This window comes from Musca autumnalis, unplaced genomic scaffold (assembly GCF_047663935.1).
Source record: "Musca autumnalis isolate F117 unplaced genomic scaffold, ASM4766393v1 scaffold_4, whole genome shotgun sequence".
Lineage (NCBI taxonomy): Eukaryota > Metazoa > Arthropoda > Insecta > Diptera > Muscidae > Musca > Musca autumnalis.
Window position 1 is genome coordinate 7,559,798 of NW_027411977.1, and position 24,035 is coordinate 7,583,832.

The following is a 24,035-nucleotide window of genomic DNA, read 5'->3' on the forward strand; positions in this document are numbered from 1 at the left end:
GAAGTTATCCGATATATATTTTCGAACTCCATTTAAGTTTGAGTATACAAGTAACCAAAAAAAAAATAAACAATCCGAAAAATATCCATAAATTGCACTATTGCAAAAAATACATTTTTGTAAACCAAATCTAATGTTTTGAACAAATCGGTTTCCCTTAAAGAGTTATCGTGCGCTCCAATCAGACAGACTGACTGGCGGACGGACACGGCTAAATAGATTACAAATTGTCCGAAAGGAATTCCGCCCAAAAATATGTACGTAGGGACTAAAACAATCATACCGACGTTTTTGTTAAACTATTATACCGAACGTTTGTTTATATAAGATTTTCTTAAGCGTTGTTAAAAATTGTTTGTGAACATCTATTAGTTTTATAATATTGTTTTGTTGGACTTTATGCCTTATCATCCCAATCTTTAATAATAAATAATATAATACAAACATAAAATTTATTTATAAAAAATCAAATTTTTATTCCACATAAATTATATTTATTCTTCTTAAAAATAAAAATTAGGTAATTCATTTGGTTGGTGGTGGTGATTTTGCAATTCTATTTAAATTCACTTCAATAATATATTGAATTTTAAAAAGAAATTACAATTTTTAATTCTAACAGTAAAACTGTTCATAAGGGCTAACTTAGTACTACTAAAACTATTTAATAAATACATCACGATTAAGTACGAAAAAACGGCAGCGGTGGCATGGAAATGATTTGGTAGATTTCATTTGTGTTTTAAAACTACTGGAAATTAAAAAAAAATGTATATAAAACTTCACATGGAGATACATTTTCTATTCAATGAGAACAATATCATCGATATCGGGATACATAATATCACCATTTGGATCAATATCGCCCTCGGCATCCGCATCATTTGTTGTCGCCAGCGACAATTGTTTATAGGCACCTTCTTCGGCTCGCGTTTGCATATGTACTCCCAGTTGGGAGATAAGTTCCAATGCCTTGACATCGGAATTAAGTAAGGCAAATTGGTGTATAACCGCCAGATGAGGAAATATGCTATGCAATAGAGCAGCAGAGCCAGCGGTCATCATTGGGAATTCGTGGCTGCTTACATCCAGGTTTTTATTCTCATCAGTGGTTTCGGTAGATACTGTGTTATTATTAGTTTCATCTGCTGTGGGTTTTGAGGAAATTTCTTCACTCGCAACTGGAGCTGGAACTTTGTTCATTTCGTTGACTTCTTCATCACTTTGTCTTTCGGTACTGTCATTCATATCATCATCCTCATCATCTTCAGATATTTCAAATTCATCCATACTCTGGCGATGATTTGCGTCTTTGTTGGAGCTAATATCTGGACGTGTTTTTATGACGTCACTTGCAGCTGCTGTCGCTGCACCAAGTAGAGAATCATTGGCTGTCGATGTTATGGCAGAGATTTCTTTTTGCATAAAACTAGGCAAAGAATCCTTATATTCTATAATTATATCCTCTACCGCCAATTCTCCTTGTACCGTATCTGGACCATTTCCAGCACCCAAATCTTCATCATTGTATTTGTATTTACCACGGAAACGATTTAACCATCTGTAGGAGGGACGGAATGCTGGTAAATTTAAGATGGCTGCCATTTTAACAGCTGTATCCTTGAGGGTTTCATTGGTAATACTTTTACGCAGGCGCATTTGACGACAGCGTTCCACCCACTGGTGCAAAATAAAACTAATGGCACTCATTTCAAACTTGCGACGTTTTCTTGTCATTTCTTCAATTATTATTGAGGCATCGGCTTCGCTGAGAGTGGCCAATTGTTGTAGCAATTCCTGTTTGCGTTCCAGTATGCGACGTATTTGTGTCGCACAGCAGTGAAACATTTTGGCCAAACTGTTGCGTGAAATATTCGTCTCATCATAGTAACGAATGACAGCAATTTTTTCATAAAAAGTTAGGATATTCCGTTCATTGCGTCGTTTAGGCTGAAACATGAAAAAAAAAACATTTTATTATTTAAAATATAATTTTAGAGGAGTTTGAAAATAGAAGGGAAATGTTTTAAATCAAATGGTTACAAATTCAATGAATGCACATTAGACAGTCCAAAAAAGAGTTCTAAACCCCCTTTCGGGAACAACAAAATAAACGATAACGAAGGAAATAAGTTTCCGATTTTTTTGATCGTAAAATTTCTTCCAAAAGTATATTAACTTTAGAGAAGGTCTATATGAGATAACACTTTCTGGTACCTCACTCACTTCTGGTGCCTTTCACCCTAAATGCGCACGACAAATTACAAAGGAGTTCTAAAACAGACATTCCCAGTAGTGAGAAGCATTTTCGGATGTCCAGCGTGGAAATTTCATTACGATATATAAACTTTTATACCCTTCGAGTAGTCAAAACATAAATTTTTCAGAAGAAATGCGGATGTCCTGATGGGGCCGCCATAATCTACTGTGGTAAATATTTTCTAAAATGACTGGGAATGGCTTATGCGTAAAATCTACGACTCTGGTAGACAGTACGCTTCCAAATATAAAGTTGTGGAAGGAATAAAGCAAGCCTTGTCAGGTATTACATAGGTATTGTATATTATTTCCGGAGAAGGATATACGGGTGTATTCTTAACCAGGAGGAATGTACCTATTTTGAATGTTACTGAAAGTACTTCGTTTTCAATATAGAATGAATATGCATCGATATTCTAATACAATCTTTCTTATACCAACGTTAGCCAGTGTATATTAGATTGACGCAAAAAACATTTTTGTTTTATTTTGGAACAAAATGGAACAAAACCCATATATATGAACATTTATGACGATCGGATAACGTCAACCTATGCCACCCGAGCATTCTTTTTTTCCATAGTTCTTTGTATGGGGGCCAAAGGCAAAATATTAAGAAATCGCTCTCCAGGCCACAATTTATTTTCCACTCGTCGAAAATTGAACCAGTTCATTGCTGTAACTAAAAGAATCATCAAAATCGGATGCATTTTGGTTTTTTTGGGTCGGCCCAATGCACAGTGTCCGATTTTCCGAAAAACCTGGCCAAACCTGTAAAAATGAATGGATTTTGACCTAACCGTTTGTTATGTTTTTCGGGCCACTGATTACATTTTTGATATTATTTAACCCTCAGGCGGTCATTTACGGGGTCTTTTTGGTCCCTCCTCCTATAAAATGTGATCTTATCGGATCAAAATATTCCACAAATTTGTTCGCCATCAATTTCTACTAAAGGTCCTAGAATAAACCAAAACTCTATATCTTACCTAAACACCAGAAATATGCAAAATTATAAACACATTTTAGGGTTAATGACGTAATTTATATGGATTTTGGCAAAATTGTCATATAAAGCATCATCTTAGAAGAATGGCATCAAAGACAAAAATATTCTCCGCTAAATTTCACTATAAGTCATTAAAGAAATGAAATCTCTATTTCCATTACATACAAAGGAAATATCGGTATCAATTTTGCCAAAATACCAAGAAACTAAAATAGGGTTGCAAGCTTCTACCATTTCTACAGTTTTGGAAATGTTTGAGTTAAGATCACTTGGAATCCTTGCACTTTAGGTGTATAATGTCTTTGGCAACTTTACTGACAAGAATGCGAGGAATTTTTTTTCTTAAAAAAATAACCCTCGTGCGAGTCATAAAAGGGGTCTTTTTGGTCCCTTTTTCTAAAAATCTTTAAAATCTCCTATAAAATGTAATGGAATCAGCTCAAAATATTCCAGAAATTTCTTCGCCATAAAATTTTACTATAGGTCTTAGAATACATCAAAACTCTAAATTATAACCAAACGCCACAAAGTGACCCTATCCTATATTCTGACATTCTGAATCAAAGAAAATCTGTACATATCTGCAAGACAAAATATCACATAAAAACGAAAAGTGCAAATATGTGCAGAATGTTTCGATGGAAATTGGTAAAAAAACTCTTCCCTTTTTATGAAATGATAAGTTACACAGCCCAACTCCATCTTAATCATAACTATTTTCATAATTTATTGTGGAAATTGATCTTGAAAAAAAATAACAAGTACGGACATCAATGATTAAAGAACGCACAATTCATTGGCGACACTGAACATCTTAAATACGTTTCACATACCTTTCATTACAATTACAAAAAGAAAATATTTAATAACGGTTGTTTATTTTGCATATTATCATAGATTTATAAACAACTTAAATATTGAAAAGAAAAAAATCCAAATAGGGTCACTTCGACCTGCTTTTATACCCACTTATTAAGCAAGAAATGTATATATTTTTCATAACTACACGCACTGGGATCCTATTAACAATATCTGACCCTTTTTCGTGTAAATTGATAATTTTTTTTCAATTTTTGGCCAGGTTTTTTTGGAAAATCGGACACTGTGCAATGGTCCCCAAATATCTCATCATTTGGGCTACTCATACGAATATTCTCCTTGTTTTCATGCGCCAAACAATGGTTCAGAAATCGATTTTCCTGACCAAAACCCCAATATTTGAAACTAGGCACATTAAAAAAATTAGATTAAAATATTAGAAGGTTTGGGCGTGGCGTGCCCCTAAAGAAATATATAATTTTTGGAAATCTCTCGAGCATGAAATAGCTATTTCTCGGTTATTGCCTTTAAGGAGCGTTTTTACAAAATATGAGCTATTTTATTTTTTCTCAGGTACTAAATTTAATTGAAATTCCAACATTAGCGGACTAGAACTTCCAACACCTTTAGCAGGTTGTTTTGTAATCGTATAAAGATGACCGAGAGTGCCCTCTTTTAGCCCATATATACTACATAGAATAAATTAATGAATAAACTACACGGGTAAAAATGTGTGTGGTTTTTTTTTACACAAATGAACATTTTTCAAATATATGAGTTTTTATATAAAAGAGAAGCATTTTTATTATTTTTCTTAAATATATATATTTTGAAAAAAGAAATCAATTAAAATCATACTTTGATGCAAAATATTAAAAAATCAAATGTTGAACATTGCCCTTGAATTCCTCTGCAGCAACTGAACCGAATTTTATTCTTTTATTCATCGGAAATCTGTTTGTAATACCTGTCAAAAATCAACAAAACTATGAAAATATCTGTATCCGTTCAGAAGTAACATAATTTAGACCGAAAAAAACGATTCTGAACCACTGTGCGACTTGGGAATGTCTACCTTGCTTATTTCACCAAGGTCCTACTAATATGAGTTTTTATATAAAACAGAAGAGTAGAAAAAAAACGATTCTGAACCACTGTGCGACTTGGGAAGGTTTACCTTGGGTATTTCACCAAGGTCCTACTAAGCTCTACATTGTATTCCAAATGAGTTTTGCGGTTTTGTTCCCCTCTGTGCTAACAGATAAGTTCCTAACTGGTCTCTATGAATTAGCTACGTAACGATTATTTATATTAGTACCAGTGCACAGTGATTCCAGCCATTGGCCAAAAATAAAAAAAATGAATTTTAAATTTTTGGTACAACTTTTTAAAGATATATTAGTTTTTATTTCATTCGTTTCTTCATAAAGGGGTGTTTACACTAGCCATCAATGTCAAATGACACGAAATAAAAACATTCAATATCTGCCCACACAGACAGTGTGGAGACGTAATTTCACTGCACTTTTGCTGGTGTTAACGCAAAAAGAAAATGGCGTAAAGAAAATCCCTTAAGAATATCTCCAAAAGTCGGAACATTTGACTAATATCTTTTGCAGTGAGTACAACAATTTAGTTGCAAGTAAATATATTCGGAATATCGGGAAACTAATACGTTCCTGTTTTTAATTATTATTGTTATTATTATTATTATTTAAATTTGACCTAAGGGTATAGTCATGATGCCCACCAGTGCCCACTTCGGAAATAATTTTCCAAAAATAAAACGAATTAGGCCTAGAAATATTTGCATATTTTTACATATTTGAATAAAATGAGCATATGCAAAAATATATACAAGGATTTGTGGTCTAAAAATCCCACCGAAATGGCTGAAATATGGTATTACGTCTTTGTTAGGGGTATGAAACTTTACACCTGAAATCTGTCCGCATGGGTCCACGTCTTCATATAGCCCCCATTGAAGGTTGTGGCCTCAACATCACACTTAAATGGCTGACATTTTGTATAAAGTCTTCGTTGGGAGTATAAAACTTTCCACCTAAATTTGTGTAGTATAGGTCCACGTCTTCATATAGCCCCATAGAACGGTACCTCCGGATTTCTGGTATTTTGAAGATTATGGCCTCAATATCCCTCCGAAATGGCTGAAATTTGGTATTTAGTCTTCCTTGGCAGTATAAAATATACCACCTGAAATTTGTCGGTTTAGGTCCACGTCTTCATATAGCCCCCATAGAACGGTACCTCCGGATTTCTAGTATTTAGAAGGTTGTGGCCTCAATATTCTTCCGAAATGGGTGAAATTTAGTATTAAGTCTTCTTTGGGGGTATACAACTTTCCGCCTGAAATTTGTCGGTTTAGGTTCAGACCTTCATATAGCCCCCATAGAACGATACCTTCCGATTTTCGGTATTTTGAAGGTTGGGGCTGTGGTTATACATTTCTCTATTTGATTGACTTGTCTGAAAAGAATTTTAAACAGAACAATTGTACTTACAAATATTTTTGTACCTATTATTGAAATATTTGTTGCATAAGAAAATATGTAAAATGCATAAATTTTGCATATGCAAATGTCATATGTTTCGATTGCAATTTAATCAGAAGTCAAAAATATGCCCAGTCCCAAAATTTGACATGAATCGGACCAAAAATAGGGGTTGCATAAAATTCCGTAAAATTCTAGTCATGGGTTTAAGATTATCCAGTATTAATATGAGCTGTCATCTAGTGCCAGACTTTAAATCAAGCATGGTCACATTTGGCACGGCGGTGCCGATGATTTTCGGCAATTTACACGCACACGACCCGAATCCACAGAACGAGAGTACAAAAGAGAACAAATGTTTTGAATTGTTATTGTTTTATAGCTTGCGTGAATACAAACTTACTAACACACTGTTATAAGTTGCCAATATTTTGAATACATTCACATTTCCTCCGTTCTCTTTTTGGTCATGCCTGCTTTAAATGATGGGTCGCAGACTAAAGCTGCCGTGGAATATGGTTTTTATGGATATATTAGGGCATAACCCTGTTATATGACCACATAAATTGACATAATTTGCATTAATGGAAAGCTGAAGGATTTTTCTTCCAAATATGACGTACGTGGGCGATATGTGTCTTCCAAGAAGAACGCTATACGATCTATATTAAAAATGTTTTAGTTGCTTTTTATGTTGTTTTGGAAATTGTTTTGTTTCCCCATACCTATATTTGCATCAAAGGCTAATCGGTACCTTCGTTCATGACATTTTGTATTAACAGAATAAAACAATTTATATCGTACTAGCGGACCCGGCGAACTTCGTCTCGCTATTAAGGAATAAAATTTCATACAAAAACTCAATTTTCGATTTTTCCAATTTTCCGACTTTTCCAGAGAGATTTTCCAAAATTTTCTTCCGTAAAGACCTTCTCCTCGAAAATACGAATAACTGACAAAAAATTTTACAGAAATCGGCCTAGCCGTTCTCATTTTATGAATTACTATACATTTTTTACACCATTTTTATATATATAGAAGATACCCCCTCCAGGGGGAAAGAGGGGAGTATGCTACCCTCATGCTACCCACTGGAAATATTATTGTTGGAAACTTTTTCCATACAAGTGGATCCACTGTGCACACGCAGAGAAAAAATATTTTTCGCTTATTTATTTTAGATGGGCTTTTTTTGGTCAGATTTTCTTAATGAATAAAACTAATGTAAATTCATTATTTTTCCCAACGTTTCGTCAGTTTATTTCCGACTTCTTCAGGGGATTTTTTATTGGAATTTTTAATTAGTTCATTTTCTCAAATTTATATTTATAAAAAACGGGACTTCACAAAAACACACATTGTATAAATAATAAATAAATAAATAAATAAATAAATAAATAAATAAATAATTGTAAATAAAAAATCTAATCTATATCACAGAACGTATCACTTAAGCTATTGCAACCGAGTATTGTAGTTTGGTGTAAACACCTGCATGGATACAACTGAATATATCAGTTCCGACATTTTTCAACATTGAGTGAGTATGGATATGTAGAATGTAGTTTCAGTTACAAGTTGATACTGATACTTTTTCAAACAGGTATGATATGAGTTGGTATAGACAGAAAAAAAGGAACATATTTGTTTATATCTGGTTTGTACAAACAGATATAAATGGATATTGGTGTGATACAATAAGTATTTATTGTATGTAGCCCAAACAAAATAGGAATTGAAATAGAAAAATTCCCACAGAGCTGAATTTTGGTGGAAATGTAGGATTTGTCATTACAAATGAGGTCCTAAAAATTTCTGTTGATCCCATGCGTGCAAAGAAACTTATTCATGGTCATGGGTCATATTTTTTGTTTTTTTTTATATGTCAAAAACTGTGAGCCTGACCTAAAAGTAGCTAAAGCAAAAGACAACGACCGTAAAATTCTCTATAAGATATCGCGTTCCTAAAAGTCACATAATAATGATATGCACATATAAAGCACCTATAACTTATTTGACCCGAAAGTCAGGATACAAAATCTGGTTAGACATGGTGTTACTGGAGTGAGTACTACAAACCAAATCAAAAATGTGAATTTCGAATTTCTTCAGAATGGACCAATAACAAATTCTGCATTATGAAAACCATTAGGAATAACAAAATAGTTTAATTTGTTATGGAGGGTATATTATGTTTGTCATTCTGTTTGTAACTCCTCGAAATAATAATTTAAGATCATATAAAGTGTATATGTTCTTTATCAGCCTGCTTCTACACCGATATAGCCCCATGACTGTACTTCTGTGGAAATGACTTTAATGTCCGAAGTATGAAGGTGGATTATACTTCGGTAAATGTTTTGTAGATCCATTCAGCTTGGAACAACCCCTACCTTACAAAGTGACAAGTCCTTTTAAGGGCTTTTGAAGGTATTATTCTCTTAAGGTCAATCCCCGACCAGAACAACAAATTTTCGGCGGTGGTGGCCTGAGTATTTCAGCCATGAAATTTTATTTACAAGTTGTGTCGTAAGATACTCCGTTCGGACTCGGCGATAAAAGTAGGTCCCATATCATTGTGTCAATATGAATCGCTGTGCACTCATTGATATGGAAGAAGTATGCCTTCTCCCTTCTAGGATGTTGTAGACACATATAATATGTAAGTATTTGTTTAAACAAACCATAGGAAACCAAATATGTCACTCTCTCTATCTCCCTCCCTTTTTAATCAGTACCACACCAATTTAACACGTTTGCGGACGTGAATGCTATAGCATTCATTTTCATGGTGACGTAGGATGACGTCAATGCTATAGCATTCACTTCCAAAGTAAACTTTTAGTCATTTACTTGTATACAATCGAATGTTTTTGTTATTAATGTACATAATACGACTAATTTAATAAATATCCATAGTACAATAAATAAAAAATTATAATAATATTAATAGTTAATTAAAAAATACAAAAAAAAAACTAATTCCGAAAAAATTGGGTGTCATTTTTTGCACGTCTCTGAGTTTTTTTGCGCCTACGAATGTTTTAAAAATGTAACAAGCTAACACTTCCCTGCGGGAAATAAATTGGTTTAAAGGTATTTTAAACCTAGTTTTGAAATAACCACAAAAAACGCTTCAATATAACAAAACTATTTGCAATAAATATTTGGAATATAATAAAACTATTTTTGATAAATATTCGCGTTTTCATTATTAGGTCGTAAACTTTTCTAGTAGCCCTCGTACATTCCACTCACTGAACCCAGAAAAACATTCGAATTGATGCGTTTAGTTATAACAGTTCATATCTTTAATATTTATTTATCCCCTAAATAATAAAAATGTTTAAAAATGTTATTTTTTTATTAAATTTTCCTTAGAAGTTATTCACACAAGCCTGTTACACCTATAGTATCTGTTGGTATCTGTAGTATTTGAAAAATATCTGTTGTACAACAGATACTTGAGAACGAAAAAACAAATAAAGTTCTCACTCGTTCATATACAACACAGAACTGTTTCTAACAGTTATGTTATTGTGAGTATACACAACCCAAACAATATCATAACTGTTACACCCATTCCCATATTTATATCATATTATATCTGTTATGTATATGATATATCTGTTTTGTTGATATAAACAGTTATACCATTGCACGTGTTTAGTTTGGTGTTGTCTTTGTCTTCTTTTGTTGGAACAAAAATATATGTTTTGGTTCCAAAAATGTATTTGTTTTGTTCAAACATTGTAATCCAAATCCAAAAATACCATCTTTTGTTCCAAACATAGAAAACAAAAACAACTTTCGAATTTCCGCAATATTGTTAAAATCGTTAACAATACCGATTGTAGGAACTATCATAATCTAATTTTGTTTACAAAAAGTATTGTCAATACAGAAAACCAGCCCAGAAATTTTTGATTTGAGTGCATATACTTCTCATATACACTTTTCGCATAACTTGGATATAAATGTCGCGTATAATATTGCAATCATTGATGAACACAATACATGGTTTGCTGCATTGGCTGACAACAAAGACAAACAAAAAGCCACAAGAACCCACCACAACATAAGGAATAATTAAACACCATAACAAACATGAAAAGGAAAGAAGAATGAAACAAAACAGAAACAAATAAAAACAAGAGTCTCACAAGTACATACACACAAAAACAAAGGTAAAGGCAGCATGTCATACAAACACACCACAACTCACCAAAATTGTTTTTTCAACACGGCATCGAATAGCGAGAGAAGAGAAACAAATTTTCGAAGAAAAGAGAGAAATATTGTTCAGTTGACACAAACTATTTTTGGATTTACAATACTACATGAGGAATCCAACAATATGTTAACAATACATATTTTGCTCTTGGAATATTGTTGGATCAAACATATTTTTTTCTCTGCGTGCAGTGGTAGTATATTTTATTTATTTCATTATGTACATCGGTTTTCCCCATAGTCCTGTCGAATCTTTACCTTCTTTCTTTCATCTTTGTATGATCTATTAGTAATAAAAATGTGTTACCTATAAACCAAAATGATTTCAATCTTATTTCGTGAATATTATGCATAGTATGTATATATACTACGTTTATATTTCGTGGGTTTTTATGTGTGCAATGTAAGAATATATGAATACTGTTTTTTTATTTGTTTGGTTATGTTTCATGGAGCTATGACCAATATTTGTCTACATGCCTGTGTGAAGATGAAACAATGAATGTCGGGTTTTGTTGTACACTCTGTTCTGTGTTACAAATACCAACAAAAACAATTACAAATAGTGCTGTCAAAGCGGAATGTATTCAACCCCGGATAGGTTGCCGCGAACAACACAAATGAACAAAGAACACTGTAACTATACGTCTACGTCTGCTGTAGATAAATAAGTACAAGCTTTTGGAATACCCTGTAGAAATATTTTGTATATTTTCTTGTGTTTATATTTAAATTCGTGTACCTTACACTATTTTTTTCAAAAGTGCAGTTTAAGAACGGCTCTCGGATCTTTTTTACAATAGGTTGTCCTTGCGGTCCCTATTACGACGTTTAGACTTTTTTGTGGCAAGTCAATGCTTCCTGATATATTGGCCAAAAATCTCTGATCGTCCGATCATTTTGCACAACTTTCTATGTCACCGCGAAAAAACTGATTTATTGCATTCAATTATGGCCGATGTTTGCTCGAAAACGAAGGTAGTGTTGGCCGTTATGCCAGAAAACTGATAATGCCTGATCGCCCTGTTATATACCGTGAGATAGAGACACCCATGGACATTTGTATATGTATTGTCGGAAACTGTGCCAACAGTCTGATTTTCGCTTTGAAAACATTTGAAAACATCTCTGGAAAGTATAGGAAAAATAGACCCTCAGTGCAGTATTTTGAAACGACCTACAATAGAGCTCTATTTCTTCCCTCAATAGTATTGGAATGACTTATTTTTTACTAAATGGATAGATATTACCCTCTGCTATCATAATAAATCTCAAAAAGTGCGCCAAATCCAATAAAACCCATCAAATATGGAAATTAAACCCGTTCTGTATAAGCTGAAATACCGAATTTTTGTGTATGCAAAAGTATGCGAAATTGGGTTCACGAATATAATAATGATTGGAAAGACATCCCCACTGACATAATTAGGAAATATTTAATAGTCGTTATTATGAAAGTCAGTAAAAGGGATCCAGAAAGTTCAAACAAGTTCAACTACCACCACTCCAAAGGCCAGATCATGACATATTAATCTTATTTGTGTAAATTGCTGATATAATACACACTAAACTGATAAATACCTCGGACCAAAATCCTGATATCAACCCTTATAAAATTTTTGGGCCAATTTTTAAAAACTAAAACTCGAAAAAGGTTCTCCAACGAAGGAGAAGATTTACTAAAACAATGGGGAACTAGAACCCTTAGAGTGGAACATGCCGAGCCTTAATTTTGGGTTAACTATCTAAGCTCATTAAACTACAATGAATGTCCAAAGTGGATAAACAACATATTGAGGAACACTACTTTGGTAATTCTCTAAGAAATCATACATATATTTGGTAATTTTTGCAATTCTTTTATTGCCACCCCCAAGTAGTAGATAATTCTTATTTTAGTCCGCATTTTTTATAAATCGCAAACAGCATTTGTATATTTTGATGGAATATTGTTTTGAGAACCAATAGCAAGAGATTTACAAAAAAAAAGTTTTTACATAATTGTTTACCCTAAACGAACAATTAATATAAAATGTTTTAAAATGTTGGTTTTTGCAATACATTTGTTGTCTAACTGTATGTACATATCACGTGTTTATGCATTTTTCCAACAGGGTTTCATTTTTGTTTAGTTGTTTACAACGTGCAATGTTAGCTTGTCCATAATTCCTTCTCAAAATGTATACAACTTCGTCCTACATGAATGCATCACGTTGCATTTGTTTGCAGACTGGTTGGTTGGATGGCTAAGCCTACTCATGTACTGCTGCCATAGTTGGGTTTCTTTCGTGTAGCTTACAATCATCAATACATACTAACATATGGACATGTGGTTCATGGTACTGCATATGAAATAAAAAAAAACAGAAGATAATAACAACCATCGCTTATGGCATGCCAACATTTATAAGTGTGCGTGCGTGTTGTTTTGTATTTGATGTGTACAGGTATTGTGTCGTGACCGTAGCAACGACGACAACGATGATATGTACATTCGACGTACATTCGTTTGTTTGCACCATATTTCACTATTAACTATGAAAATGCTTGCTTTGGTTGCTTACTTGCTTGTTGGCTGAGTTAACAACAACCTAAACTAACATACACCCACTATCAGCTTATCGAGGTTGGTATGGAAAATGTGGGAAACAAAGTCCCAATTTCCATTAGGCAAGTTTACTTGCGGCAAGTCCCTGTTTGTAGGAGAGACACGTAAGGGGAATGCAAATGGGAAAAAAATTGCTCGTACCGGCAATTTTCAGGCAATTCCTTTTATATTTAACATTATTTTCATTTTTTTTGAAAACAAAACTTGTCGGAACAGAATTGCCTTTTATAAACGCAAGAGGCAAGTTTAAAAAGGAACGAGAAAAATTGCGGCAAGTAAACTCGACTAATGTAAATCGGGACAAAGTATTTTTAAGTGAAGAAAACAACCAGTTAAAATTACAATGTCAAAATTATTTTCCACGAACATCCCGGAAGGGACAAGGCGGCTTACGTCACAGTGTTTATCATCAATGACAAACTAGGTTCGAACTGATGACGGCAAGGCCAATGGACATGATTTCATTAGAATTTATGGTGAAGAAAAGAATACGCCAAATTGTATTAGGTTTCACGTACGACTAGCCACAATCCGCATGAAGCACGATACTAAAATTGTATTTCGAATCATATCCCTATTTTCAGGAAATGTATCCTACAGGCATATCGACAGTTGGTAACATTTCTGTCCAAATACATAAATACAGAATTCGATCCATGAAGTCCACATACGTCAAGGATAATTCGGTCAAGAATTTTCTTTCCCTAACCTAAAATGCATCGAAAAATCAAATGTTGGTTTATGGCAGTGAATTGTTAGCCGAACTTTCAAGTCCCTTTAGGAAGTTTCCAACATTTGCAAAGTTTGGACCAAATCGATTACTCCGTTTAAGAATTATCGTGTGCACCAGATTATCGCAGACAGGGTGGGCCAAAATTACTTGTTACAATGAAATGTTTGCAGCGCAGAAATGATCAAAGTGCCTGAAGATCATTTAAGAAGAAGATCTATTTCAACCTAAAGAAAGTATTAGGTCCACAGCACTAAAGAACAACTTGTGACATTTGTTTCGACTACAGCTTTTTAAACTCTGTATAATGGATTCTAATATTGTAAATTATGAATGTAAATATGTATGTATGTATTTTACCTGCCATCACCTTCCTGATTAGAACTCACTTCAAACACTTCATAAATTTAGTTTGTTTTTCTCATTTCAGCTGGTATTTAATTTTAATTCTTACAGCAAACATGAAAGCTACGACTATGATACTGTATGGGTTAGTTGTTCTGTTCAGATGTTTATTTCATTTCCCCATCAGACTAAATAAGTCTCAAGAGTGTGGGGGGCAAAACTTTAGTAACTGAGCAAAAGTACAGAGGGAAAAAGAGCATAAGATGATTATTCACAATGCCAAAGAGCCAATACGTTCATGTGTGAGTGCGTGTATTGCTATATAACAATGTATAAGTGCGCATTTAAGCCATCGATGCCAATTGCACGATGACGACGGTGAATGACTACGACGACATTTGCTTCTGTTGGTATGGATTCCCATTTCACCCCTTACATTTCCTCACTCAGTACGTCCAATTGGACTGGTTGGCTGGCTGGCTCACAGATGTTTTAGCAGCAGGCTTTTTTGTTCAGCCATTTCGTCTTAGTATTAGTAGTGACCGTCGTAGTAGCATTCACTTACGAGTACTTGACAACGACAACAACACACATTTGCTGTTTATATTCTTTTGTGCCATATTGCGCGTTCATTGATAGCAATGGTATAAGGATGTGTTAGTGAGTTGGATACACGCCACGCGTGTACTGAAACCCATTTTTATGTCAGTGTAGTTTGCAACAATGAGAAGAAGTATGCCATAATGACAGTTCTTAATAGCACATACCTGTACTAGTTGTTGCTTGGACTTTGTTTTGTACTTTTTCTTGATGTTGTTCGAGTGCATTTTTTCTCGTTATAAGGGTTAGTACCATTCAATGGTTGTTCAATAATTGTAATGATGTTTATTTGTTATGTATGTATGAATGTGTGTGTGTCGTCTGTTCAAATGTGTTCGTTGACAGGGTTATACTATTTTTACGTTTTTGTTCATTTCACAGAGTACCTAGTAATTAATACATTTCGAAATGTAGGTTCACAGAACATAGAGCGGCAATTGTAAACGTTAACGTTTATAAATGTGCAATAATTTATTTAAGCTACTAGTTGATACCAACTAAACAAATGTATACTTATAAATTACTATATAGAAGGAAACAATTAACATTGTTATTTCTAAACTGCAATTGTGATTATAAGCATTGCATAGTTATTTCTGCTGGATTATACGCCAATTAACTTAATTGGGGGGACTAATATGGGGTAAGTGTACCAATAGCCGGTACTTTAAGGATTTTCCTAACTTTCTCTTTCGACCAGTGTTCGAAAATAAACACTATGGTATCGTACCGTACCGTTCTGTACCGTACCAAGGTGGATAGGTACACTACGATAGTGTACCGCTCCGGAACACAAACACTAAAAAATATTTTAGTGATACTGTACCGGAACACAACGATAATCGTAGTGTACCGCATGCCGGAGCACTAAAAATCGTAGTGCTCCGACTGCGGAGGACTAAAAATCGTAGTGTTCCGACTGCGGAGCACTAAAAATTTTAGTGTTCCGACTGCCGGAGCACTAAAAATCGTAGTGCTCCGACTGCGGAGGACTAAAAATCGTAGTGTTCCGACTGCGGAGGACTAAAAATTTTAGTGTTCCGACTGCCGGATCACTAAAAATCGTAGTGCACCACGTGTTGGAACACTAAAAAATAACAAAGGAATTATGTTTTCTTAGGAAAATGAAATATTTGGTTAAATTTGATTAATACAAATTAAGATAAACTGTTACATCCATGTATGTTTAAATTAGTTAAACACATTGCGAAATATGGTCAAAATTATGAAAAAACAATATTTAGTTTTTGTGGAATGAAGCAGAAAGATCATCGTGCCGGAGCACTAAAAATCTTTTGTACCACGTTTTGAAACTATAAGGTAATGAACCATACATTAATTAAATTAATTAAATATTATATATATTTTTTAATAAAAAAAAAATTAAAAGAAAATGTGAAAAACATCTGATTTGGTTTTTGGACAATGGAGCACTAAAAATCGTAGTGTTCCGACTGTCGGAACACTAAAAATCGTAGCGTACCACGAGCCGAAACGCTAATAATAATGTTAAGATAATCGTCTGTTTATTATGTGTTTATTAAATATTTTATGTTTTTAGAATAAATAAATATGTATTTATTTATTATTTAATACATTTTTTATTAAATTATTATTTAATAAATAAAAATTAGAAGGAAATGTGTAAAACATCTGATTTGATTTTTAGACAATGGAGCACCAAATATCGTAGTGTTCGACTGCGGAGGACTAAAAATCGTAGTGTTCCGACTGCGGAGGACTAAAAATTTTAGTGTTCCGACTGCCGGATCACTAAAAATCGTAGTGCACCACGTGTTGGAACACTAAAAAATAACAAAGGAATTATGTTTTCTTAGGAAAATGAAATATTTGGTTAAATTTGATTAATACAAATTAAGATAAAATGTTACATACATGTATGTTTGATTTGATTTTTGGACAATGGAGCACTAAAAATCGTAGTGTTCCGACTGCCGGATATCTAAAAATCGAAACAATGGAACAATAAAACTCGTGGTGTTCCTACTGCCGGATCACTAAAAATCGTAGTGTGCCGACTGCCGGATAACTAAAAATCGTAGTGTTCGACTGCAGAACATTAAACATCGTAGTGTTCCGACTGTCGGAACACTAAAAATTGTAGCGTACCACGAGCCGAAACGCTAAAAAGTAACGTTAAGGTAATCATCTGTTTATTATGATTTATGAGGGAAATTAAATATTTTATGCTTTTAGGATAAATAAACACATATTAATAAATAAAAATTAGAAGTAAATGTGTAAAATATCTGAATTGATTTTTGGACAATGGAGCATTAAAAATCGTAGTGTTCCGACTGCTAGATCACTAAAAATTGTAGTGTTCCGACTGCCGGATATCTAAAAATCGAAACAATGGAACAATAAAAATCGTGGTGTTCGGTTGTGGACCACTAAAAATCGTAGTGTTCCTACTGCCGGATCACTAAAAATCGTAGTGTGCCGACAGCCGGATAACTAAAAATCGTAGTGTACCACGTGCAATACGAGGGCGGTTCGGAAAATTCTTAGCCTATCAATGAAAGAGAATAGTTAGTTTTTCAAAAATATTTTTAGTTTTCAATATAATCTCCTGAAACTTCAATACACTTAGTCCAACGCTTTTCTAGCAATTCTATCCCTTGATTAAAATAGTTTTCCTCAAGGTCTTCAAAATAGTGGTTTACAACTGTAATTGCATCTTCATTTGAGATAAAACGCTTGCCAGCAAGGAATTTTTTTAGATTTAGGAACAAGTAAACGTCACTTGGAGCTAAATCAGGAGAATAAGGTGGGTGGTCAAGCAACTCGTACTTTAATTCGTTGACTTTAGCCATTGTAAAAACACTCTTGTGCGCTGGTGTGTTGTCTTGATGAAAATTATTTTTTTTTGTGTTGTAAGCCAGGACGTTTTCCTCGAATTTGTACATTTTATTGTTCCAAAAGGTTGCAATAGTACTCTGAATTTATTGTTTTACCCTTTTGCAAATAGTCAATCAATAAAATACCTTTGAAGTCCCAAAAAACCGTTGCCATGACCTTATCAGCCGATTGAATTGTTTTTGCCTCCTTTGGGGCACTTCCTCCAGCTTCATTCCATTGTTTCGATTTTTAGAGATCCGGCAGTCGGAACACTACAATTTTTAGTGATCAGGCAGTCGGAACACTACGATTTTTAGTGATCCGGCAGTCGGAACACTACGATTTTTAGTACTTCGCAGCCGAACACTACGTATTATTGTTCCATTGTTTCGATTTTTAGAAATCCGGCAGTCAAAACACTAAAATTTTTAGTGATCCGACTGTCGGAACACTAAAATTTTTAGTGATCCGGCAGTCGGAACACTACGATTTTTAGTGATCCGGCAGTCTGAACACTACGATTTATAGTGCTCCGCAACCGAACACTACGATTTTTGTTGATCCATTGTCCAAAAATCAAATCAGGCGTCATTCACGTGTTCTATTAAATTTTATTTTTTAATTTGTATTTATTAAAAAAAATTATAAAATATTTAATTTTCCTCCCAAATCATAATAAACTCATGTATCCACAGTCAGAACACTACAATTTGTAGTGCGCCATTGTACAACAACCGAATCAATGTTTTTCATATTTTCTACTTAAGTTCCCAACGTAATTAATTAATATGTATACATACGTGGATTTAAGAAGTGTATCTGAGTTTTTATGTCTTAATTTGTACTTATCTCAAAAATTATATATATTTAATTTTTCTCGCAAATCATAATAAACTCGTGTGTGGTACATTATCATTACGTTATTTTTTAGTGTTCCGACATGTGGTACACAACGATTTTTTAGTGCTCCGACTGCGGAACACTACGATTTTTAGTGTTCCGACTGCGGTACCCAACGTTTTTAGTGTACCAAAATGTGGAACACTACGTTTATCGTTGTGCTCCGGATCAGTATCACTAAAATATTTTTTAGTGTTTGTGTTCCGGAACACCAACGCTAAAAATATTTTAGTGATACTGTTCTCGGAGCGGTACACTATGTTAGTGTACTGTTTATTTTCGAACTCTGCTTTCGACATTCCGAGTAAATTGTTCCAATTGCAATGAACTTTAGCATATTTGCTTCGAAAGTTTGTTTACTAGGCGTTTACACAAGGCAATTTGTCTTAAAATACAAAAAATCTATGATTTTCATTCATAATTTTACAACTTTTTTTGCAGTTGTCGGGGCGCCTACGTCATACAGGCAAGTTTTGGGTTTTTGAGAATCAATACTTCAGTCCTGTCATGTGGAAACGAAGGGTTACTTTTCGATGAAATTTTAAATTTAAGTTATTTCATTTAAAATTATAAATTTAGTAAAATGCAAAATTATACCTAATTAGGTCGGAAAATGTAGCTAAAAACTTTAAGCAACTTAACATCTGGCGGGGGCTTTACCAAAACATGGGCATTTGCCTTCAGCCTCAGATCAAAAAAAAAAAAAAAAAAAAAAAAGCAAACACAATAATTATGCCGTATATAAAATATATTGATTTTGTATCACGAGTTTCAAAATACGTACGTGGAGGGGCCGCTTGCACAACCTACTGAAAAATATTTCAAAACTATGTGAGAGGAGCTCTTAAACTTCACTTTTTCCTAATTTTGTGTGGAAGGTACCCGAAGGAGTGGACCGATATAGTCCATATTCCAACCTGATACATGACTGGAGGAAATAATACGATGTGCAAAGTTTGGACCAATTAGAAATTCACTGCGAGAGTTATCTTGCTGATTTGCCATTTTGGATGGTGCCGTCGAGTTATGATGCTGGTCTCTTGCTACAAATCAGTAAATGTCTATTGTATTTTTTTATGTTTTGTTCGTCCTTTCGAATGTTAATATAATCAAGATTTTTATTTCCAATATTTCGAAATTACATTGAATTTCATCTTCAGGGATTTTTCTGTCGATTACTCTTTGAATTGTATTTTGGGAAGTACTTTCAATGGATGCACATTCATAGAAATGTTCCCTTTTCCTTCTTCGGCAAAGGACCTTCTGACGACAAATGAAATAAAAACAGTCGACTTTGCGGACAGGAATATACCCTGAGTCTGTGTGAACTGAAACTTTCATCGATGGACAGTCGAAAAGCGGCTACGCAACCAAAATCCTTTAACACAAAGCTACGCGATTTTCAGAATTGTGTAGCCATTTTCGTACGTATGACTTTGAAAACAAAATATGGATTTTATCATTGATCACAAGTGTTGCGGAGGAGGTACCTGAAGAAATGGACCGGACGCACATAGTTCATTTTGGAAGTAGATCTTATTTTGGAAGTCATTCCTTTTAAAAGATATTGCGCCCACAAGTCATTTAAGTTCGTCACAGTACAATTGTCAGTTTTTTCAGGAAATATAGACTTGCCCTTGAAAAACATAATACCGCTCTAAACACAAGGAATAACTTCAGTAAAAATTTCTAAGGATCCTCGTAGAGACCTTAAACTGCATTAAACAACTATTTTTAAGATTTGTGAGGGATGTACCCAGTATGGTCCATTTTCGAGCTAAAACTAAATTTGGACAAAATATTACTAAATCCCAAGTTTGGACCAAATCTGTTGCTCCGTTCAAGAAAAATCGCACGTACCACTTTAGCTAAATCTTGAAATTTGGGAGGAAAATACCAGAAGAAGTAGACCGAAAAGAGAAGAGAAGATTCGTGATAGGAAACCAGAATGATTATAAGAGAAGTCCGACGATTGGACGCCAAAATTAGTCTATTGACAGATTCGAGAATGGGCTACAGAATTTGTCACACACATACCCGCGATTGGGTGCTTGAATTTCATCATGGATAGACTCACTATTGCTCAGCATTAGTTCTCTATCAAGAAAACCACTATTGGACACCAAAATATATTTAGGGAAATAACTACAATTGGTTTCTTTATGACAATAACAGCGATTGGACACCTGAATTTCCGAAAATGAAAAAAATGAAAGGACAAAAAAAAAAATAATACACGTGTCTCGGCGTTTTTTGCTTTATTTATATAACTCCTAAATTCTACCTGTAAATATAAAAATAAAACGTTCCCTCTGCATAAATCAATTCTCTACTAATCCCATTTTCCTTCCAAAATATACTCAATAAAATTGGAGTGGAAAAATGAAGCCGTGATTTTGAACTTTTGTGAAGTAGGAAACAATGAAATCCTGGCTACGAAATGAAATCCTGGCTACGTCCCTGGGGTTTAGTATTAATAATGAGTTAATAAATAAATAAATACTTCACACATTTTTAGTCGAATCAAAGTGTATATAACCTCTATAGCCTAAAGGCTAACGGTATAAAAACTATAAAGTACCTTTAATCGGGCGGTATGGTTACTATTTTTTGTAAAGAAGTTTTTTGACCACTTTTTAAGCTGTAGGATCCCAAGTGTCAAATTTCAACCAATACTGGCCGTTAAGAGGTTTTTAACCTCCTGTACCGCAAAATCCAAACCAATTCCGAGGGCAAAGGGACTAATAACTTCTAAATTCCTTATATAACAGCTATACCGAAAAGTGGACCTAATACATTTGACCAAAATTTGATCAACTTTCTTCAATGCGTTTCGATACTAAAGTGATTTCCAAAGACCGACTGACTAACATTGGATTTAAAATCATTATTTCTAGATATTACATGAGGAATGACCATCTATTATATGGAAGAGGGTATAAACATTACGAAATAATTGGGGTTTAGACTTCACACGAAATACGAAATTAGATTGACATACAGTTGGTCAACTAAATTATTGCAAAACCAAAATCATTACCAAGTTGTATATAAAACAACCAATAAAATACATTTATGGAGATTGGAAAAAATGCCACTAGAATATGACATTCCGAAACCTAGGTATTTATTCAACTCCGAGACGTGTACACGCCGTTATTAATGTCTGAGGTGGGCATACGAAATATTAGAACCAACTTTTCCAGCAATAGTAAAATTCGTAAAAGAGAGAACTGTAAAAAAAATTGTTCTCACAAAAAAGTTTTTTGAAATAGTTAGGGAACGGAAAAATGGAAAATACGTCAAAAAAACTGGAACAAATGTCAAAGTCGGCGTACCAGCCAATCAGACGCCGGCAACCATGTTACTATTTTTACACGCTCAAATTCGTCGAGTAAAAATTTTTTAAAGAGAGCGTAATTCAGCGCCATTTTTGTTTAAAGAGAAGTGTACATTTTACAACTTTTTTTTGTACGGGAACGGGTTTTCGGGAAAAATGTGTAAAAGTCGTAAACATTTTAACAACTTTTTAGTTCTGGAACAAAGCTAACGTGTAAGACTGAAAAGTTTTGCGCTTTGCAAATATTTAGTTGACAGTACCCTTACGCTCGCTTTTTTTAATGTTAAGCAAATTTTTAGTAAAAATTTAGCTACTTCATTTTATTATAAACATGTGTAAGAATTAAACTTTTAACAAATACCTATATTAAAAATGTTATTTATTTATACCAATAAACGATGTTTTTTTAAATATTGTAATATTTTTTATTTAGGTTTTACAATAAATTAATTAATCCAACTGTAAAAAATTTAATAAATCCCAAATATCGACTAAACGATCCCACCTATTATCATTCAAACATCCATAAAACCGATAACAATCTTTATAAAACTTACCTTTTTCGTGGGTATTGTTGCTTCAGCATCCGTTTCATTGGTTTTTGTAACCATTAATTTTGAAATTCCACCTGATGATCGTCTTGGCATTGTTGCTAATTTCATTTCTTGATACTCTTTCCTTATCTCTGCCTCTCTACTCTTGTTTCAATTATTTCGTTTCTCCAAAAAATACAACTCTGTTTTTGAAGAGTGTAAGTTGTGATATGTCACATGTAGTCCAAATGTCAATAGTTTGCCAAGTTTTTTTTCTGTTATTTTTGTTATGCTTTCGTATGTGCCAAAGAAGAAAGACCGACTATGACTACAAGTTAAACCCCACAAATGTCTTATTTTGGTTTAATTACTCACACAAACAAACAAAGTGAGTAGTACGCCAATATAAAATAAATTCTCTTATGTTCTGCTTGTCCATACACTCTGGGGGCGAATAAATGCCACAATAAGGTGTTAATGTGTTGGTAAAAATATTAGCCAAATAGCTTTTTATATCCCATCCTCAGTGCTTGTGTGTGAGAGTGTGTTGGTTGAGGTTATGTTAATGCCACAAGGAGTTGATGCCAAACTCAACAACAGCAATAATAATAACAACAGCTGAATTGGACACTAAAACTTTTGACATTTATTACGTTTTTGTTTTCTTAGTTTACTCTCATTGAATTGGCTTCTTTCTGTCTGACGATTATACAATTCGTGGCTGTTTAGTGCCTTGTTGTTTTTGTTGGTTGCTCGCTCTGCCAACACAGTTTGTGATCCAAAACAAATTGAAATGTCTTATCTGTCAACTATTTTGCCAAATATTCGTTAGTTTTATGAAGTTCACTGTTCACTTTTAACTACAACTACTCCTCACTCCAAATAATTCCAATCGTATGGCTGGCCGACTGTTGTTATTATCGCAATAGCCACTTTGTTTTGCTTTCGTAGTTGTTATTTTATTCCATAGATTGCTTGAAATTCTTGCTCTGTTCTGTGTGTGCTTATATGCTGAGTAACACTTTGATACTAAACAACGGCAGCAGCAGAAATACAGCAACAGCACCACACACCAAATAAAACAAAAAAAAAATACTCATCGTCGTAGCGTTTACCGCCGCCCCATATGAAATAAAAACGGTATTAAATGTGCATGTAGTGGTGTTTTGTTGTGTTCGCGCGTCGCACAACGAGCGTTCGGTTGTATGTTGTTGCTTTGTTTCCCAGCTAGCATTTGGAAGTGAGTTACTCACTTCCTCTACCAAAAGTAATCGCATTCTGAAC

The 24,035-nt window shown here is 33.9% G+C and overlaps 2 protein-coding genes across 3 annotated transcripts in view; one reads left to right on the plus strand and one right to left on the minus strand.

Moving 5' to 3' along the window:
- Positions 1–24,035, plus strand: part of LOC141402504 (uncharacterized) — a 104,334-nt gene that overhangs the window by 1,108 nt on the left and 79,191 nt on the right. The gene's annotated exons all lie outside the window — the stretch shown is intronic.
- ebd2 (earthbound 2) lies at positions 452–23,950 on the minus strand. Its single transcript, XM_073983987.1, has 2 exons — positions 22,776–23,950; positions 452–1,950 (listed from the first exon to the last, which is right to left on the minus strand). Exons 1-2 carry the CDS (start codon positions 22,878–22,880, stop codon positions 802–804), a joined length of 1,254 nt encoding a protein of 417 aa, XP_073840088.1. The 5' UTR covers positions 22,881–23,950; the 3' UTR covers positions 452–801.